Source organism: Penaeus vannamei, chromosome 15 (genome assembly GCF_042767895.1).
Source record: "Penaeus vannamei isolate JL-2024 chromosome 15, ASM4276789v1, whole genome shotgun sequence".
In the NCBI taxonomy this organism is placed as follows: domain Eukaryota; kingdom Metazoa; phylum Arthropoda; class Malacostraca; order Decapoda; family Penaeidae; genus Penaeus; species Penaeus vannamei.
Window position 1 is genome coordinate 36,947,631 of NC_091563.1, and position 5,000 is coordinate 36,952,630.

General features: G+C 32.4%; 1 protein-coding gene across 1 annotated transcript in view; it reads left to right on the top strand.

Moving 5' to 3' along the window:
- The first annotated feature begins 648 nt into the window (after positions 1 to 648).
- LOC113821447 (micronuclear linker histone polyprotein) overlaps positions 649 to 5,000 on the top strand; it is a 4,807-nt gene continuing 455 nt past the window's right edge. Inside the window, exons 1-2 of the mRNA XM_027373959.2 lie at positions 649 to 782; positions 3,906 to 5,000. The exon at positions 3,906 to 5,000 is cut by the window's right edge and continues 455 nt beyond it. Of these exons, the coding sequence (XP_027229760.2) occupies positions 3,962 to 5,000 (1,039 nt within the window). The 5' untranslated portion in view covers positions 649 to 782; positions 3,906 to 3,961. The remainder of the gene's footprint in view (positions 783 to 3,905) is intronic.

Genomic DNA, 5,000 nt, shown 5'->3' on the forward strand with positions numbered 1-5,000 from the left:
ATCATCACTGATGTCAATGCTACTGCTAATGACAATATTAGTATCATTACTGATATTATTACAAATACTCTTAATCTTCCTTTTATTCTTATTTTTTATTACTATCAGGATCATCAGTATCATTACGATCATATCAAAATCATTCCCTTCTCCCCTATTGTTTTTGTTTTGTTTTTGTAATGTCCCGATGTTTATTTAGTATTTGCGATAATGCTAGCACAGTGTCTAAAATAATCGTGTACTAAGAACTGCCAAAACAAGAAATGCAAAATAAATAATAAGACTACACAATTAACAGAATTATGAAAACAATGAAAGAAGGCAGCCAGATAATCATAAGTTTGATGTAGTCCTACCTAACTGAAATAAAAGCAACATTTACGCAACTGTGAGTTCATATTCAAAATTATCACAAAGGTAGAACACGGATATAGCGTTATCTGATAAGATTAGTAATCAGTTAGCATACACAGTAACCACAGCTTAGAATTTCTATATTAACACTACATCAACTATAATTTTCACCAGCAATTCATTAATAATCTACCCATTGCATTCTGGTTTAATTATTTATCTAACTGATATTATATTTTCATTCCCGGTCACGAAGAAAACGGGAAAATGTTATGTTTGGAGATTCAAAAAGCGCAGACAATGTTATCGCCTCTACTCAGTGAGTCAGTGTCCCTCGGAGCCAGTTTACGCAGTAAGGTTGGACGCTGTTTACCGCAAGACTTTCGTTCTCTAGCACGTTCCAACGCAGTGTTCGTAGGTCTGGCCGAGTGAGTATAGTTTATAGCTTTTGGCGGTTATTGACGGAAGCCCTTTTGGCGTTATACAGAATATGGGAGAGAGAGAGCAGTCCTCATATTCTTTTTTTTTGGCATAAACGGTGACATTTCTCCAGCCTTTGTAACAAATTTCAAATTGCGATTAATTTTTGACTCGAAAAGAAAACTTAGAATCTATGTTATAATAGGGATAATTATAATGGTAATCTATAGTATAATAGTAAGTCCTCCTTTGGAGTGATTTATTACCTGCTGTGTCATTATTCTTATTTTTGCTATTATTGATGTTATTTTTTATGATGTAATTTTCATTATCATTATTACCATTAATATAATTATAGTTAATATCATTATCATGATTATCATTATTTTTTTATTATCATTGTTATCATTATAATAATGATTATCATTATTATAATTATTCTTATTCTTATTATCATTATTATTATCATTATCATAATTGTTATTTTTATTATTATTATTATCATTATTATTATTATTATTATTTTGTTATTATTTTTTTCTATTATCATTATTTTTTTCTATTATCATTATTTTTTAATATTATCATTGTTATTATTATTATTATTATTATAATTTTTATTATTATTATTATTATTATTATTATTATTATCATTGTTATTAGTATTAGTATTATAATTGTTGTTATTATTATTATTATTATTGTTATTATCATTTTTATTATTATCATCATCATCATTATCATTTGTTTGCTGTTCGTTATTTTTGTTATGATTTATCATTTTTATCGTTATCATTACTATTACCTTTATTGTCAGTTATTACATTACCTATTGTTATTATCACAATTATTATTATTATTATTACCATTATAATTTTTATTATTATTGTCATTATTTTTATTATTCATGTTGTGTGAACATTAATATATTTTTCTCATTATTATTATTGTTATTATGATCATTATCATTATTGTTATCATTATTATTATTATAATAATTATTATTCATCATATTATTATTTCTATCATTATTTTCATTATTGTTGTTGTTGTTATGATAATAGTTTTGTTGTTAATATTAATATTATAATTTTTATTATTATTATTATTACTATTATTATTATCATTACTACTATTATTATTATAATTATCATTACCATCACCATCATTATCATTATTGTTATCATTATCATCATATCATTATTATTAGTAGTATCATTATTAGTTATTGTTATTATCACTATCATCATTATTATCATTATCAATAATACTATCATTATCATCATTGTTGTTACTATTATCATTATTACCAATAACATTGTTGCTGTTGCTGTTGTTATTGTTATCATCACCATCATTGTTTATTATCATCATTACTATTGTTATTGATATGATTACTCTTATTGTTGCTATCATTATTATTACAATTTTTATTTTATGCTATTACTATTATTATCGTTATTATCATTACTATTATTATCTTTATAATGATTACTCTTGTTAGTTTTATTGTTGGTATATACATTATCATTGTTATCATTAGCATGGTTGTTGTTGTTATTGCTATTATTATTGTTATCATTATTATCATTATCATTTTTGTTGTTATTATTATTATTGCTGATAGTATTATGATGATAATGTAGTAACGTTAATAATGATTATAGTAATGTTTGCAACAGTAATTACGTTAACGAGAATTTCTATTCTTATCTTTGACATTATCATTGTTGATAATAATTATAGTGATAATGTTTGCAACAGCCATCACATACATGATAATTACTATTCTTATCTCTGATATTATCATTATTATTATTATTACTGCTTCTGTTATTATCATTATTGTTATTATTATTACTATTATCGTTATTGTTATCAATTCTATCATTATTATTATTATTATTATTACTATTATCCGTTTTATTACCATTTATTACCATAAACCTCATTATTGTTTGTATTATCATTATTATTTTTTAATAACCTTGGCATTTGATCCTTTAACTGAAAATTATATTGATCCTGTTTTTTTCCCAATTAGACTGTACCATATAATTCCAAGTTCATCATCAATGAATTCCATAAAGGTCACCTTGTCGCAACATTTTTTAAATGTTTTTTCTTCATTCTTACGTATTTTTGTAAGCTATCATTATAGTAATTGATATTCTTCAGTGAAAGCTCAAATTGGGCTATTTTTATGCTGTTGCTTATTATTATATACATATATATAAAACTATACATAGTAGAATGAAAACCTCTAATGAGTAATTTCCTCGGTGTATCTATATGCTAAAGCAACCACCATGATCAATACGTTGAACCCCGATGCTGAGGTGAAGGGGTTCTTCAGTCTTTTTTTGTGACTTAGTAAGCCTCCGAGGATTTTTACATTATTTCTCTTAACTGTTTTCTTTTAGTTGATTTACTGAAATTTTGTGCGAGTCTCTCTTCGTAGTTTGAGGGCTCTCATATTCCTTTTAGATTTTGAATTCCTTTATTCTTTTTCTTATCAATTGTAATCTGTTTTCTATATGTTGTTTCGTCCTAATTGGTCTTGGTCTCAAAGCATCCTACATGTACTTGCCTTTTGTTAATGCATTGGGAGCATTAACGGGAAACTAGCTATGATATTCTGTCTTTACTCCATTTGCCTTTCTGTTTTCTTGCTTTTTACTCTACATAATGGAAACAGTTTGCTCTGAACACCTCATTTTCTGGTTCGGCCTTTTTAGCATCCTTTGATTTTTTTTTGTTTCAATATAACTGACAACCCGCCAGTCTGCTTCACTAACGCCATTTCAATACAAGTATTTATTCTTGTTACCTCGTGTTTCGTTTCATGGATTTAACCATTCAGCAGTTTATTTCGTGTAAGCTTTCATTTTAAGATTTTTATAATTTAATCAAGCTATATTGTTTGATTGTTCACCTTATCTTTTCTTTAAGGTGCTGTAAGTAGAAGTACTTCCTGCGATTTTCTATCTATGGATATTTCATCACACTTTTTAGGTGTACTTCTTTTATCTTCACTCACAGGTTCATTTATTATTCTCGTCTGTTTCAATGCTTTCTTATTTAAACAAACACTGATTTGCTTAACTAATAATTGAAATTTGTGTTTGAAGGTCGCCTGAATGTACTGACCTGCTGGATTCTTCTAAGGCAGGCAGAGTATCCCAAGATGAGTCGAAACAAACGCAGAGAAGCCGCAGACACTATGGAGAGCAGCTCAAACTACCGTCAGTATCACGGGAGTCAAGACAATATCCTCGGAGGTCGAAATCGCCAGCAAGAGGAGAGAGCCGCGTTCGGTGACGCTCGCCTCAGCAGGAGCACTCCGTCAGTCGCCGCCACCCACGCCGCTCCTCAGTCGCCGAGCCGTCGTGGCGGAAGAGACGAGCGACGCGGCCGATCGCCAGTCCGCAACAAGATTAAGCCGGATGGGCAAGCGAAGGCGCAAGCTTATCGCGATTCGAGACAGTACAATCGCAGTCCTTCTCCAGCCAGAAGAACTACCGCTGGGAACAATCGAAGCCGTTCGCCCGGTCGTGAGGCAAGAGGACGGAACAATCGTGGCCAGTCGCCCGGCCGATATGACAGGGGACAGTCGCCCAGTCGGAATACAGGGGCTAGATATACCAGAGGTCAGTCACCAAATCGAAGTGCAAATGTACGAAATAACAGGGGTCAGTCACCAAATCGCAGTCAGTCTTCAAATCAAAACACAGCTGTACGAAATAACAGGAGCCATTCGCCAAATCGTGGTGCAAACGAACGAAGTCGTGGTCGGTCGCCAAGTAGAAATACTCGAGAGCAATACAACAGAAGCCAATCACCAGGTCGATATAATGGCAGAAGGAACAGTCATTTATCATCGTCCCGTGAATTAGACAAGCACATCGCCCAGCCCGTGAGCCATCGCTATGAGCCCAGACACGGCCGTGAAGAAGGGAACATCCTGTACTTCGACGCTGCAACCCTGGAGGAGGAAACAAGCACCGCTCGCCTAGAGGTCCTCAGTATCGTAATCCACGTCATCGTCATGGCCGCGTCGATGATGATCACCATTCCCATGGCCCAAGTCACCATCAGCTGGCAGTACGTGCGCCGACGATGCCCCCTGTTCGTGGACAAAAACCCACAGACCGACGTGAACTGGGGCAACGAGAACATGGCTCCCTGCAATGTGACGGCCTTCCTCCCCCTCCTGGTGGCGGTGC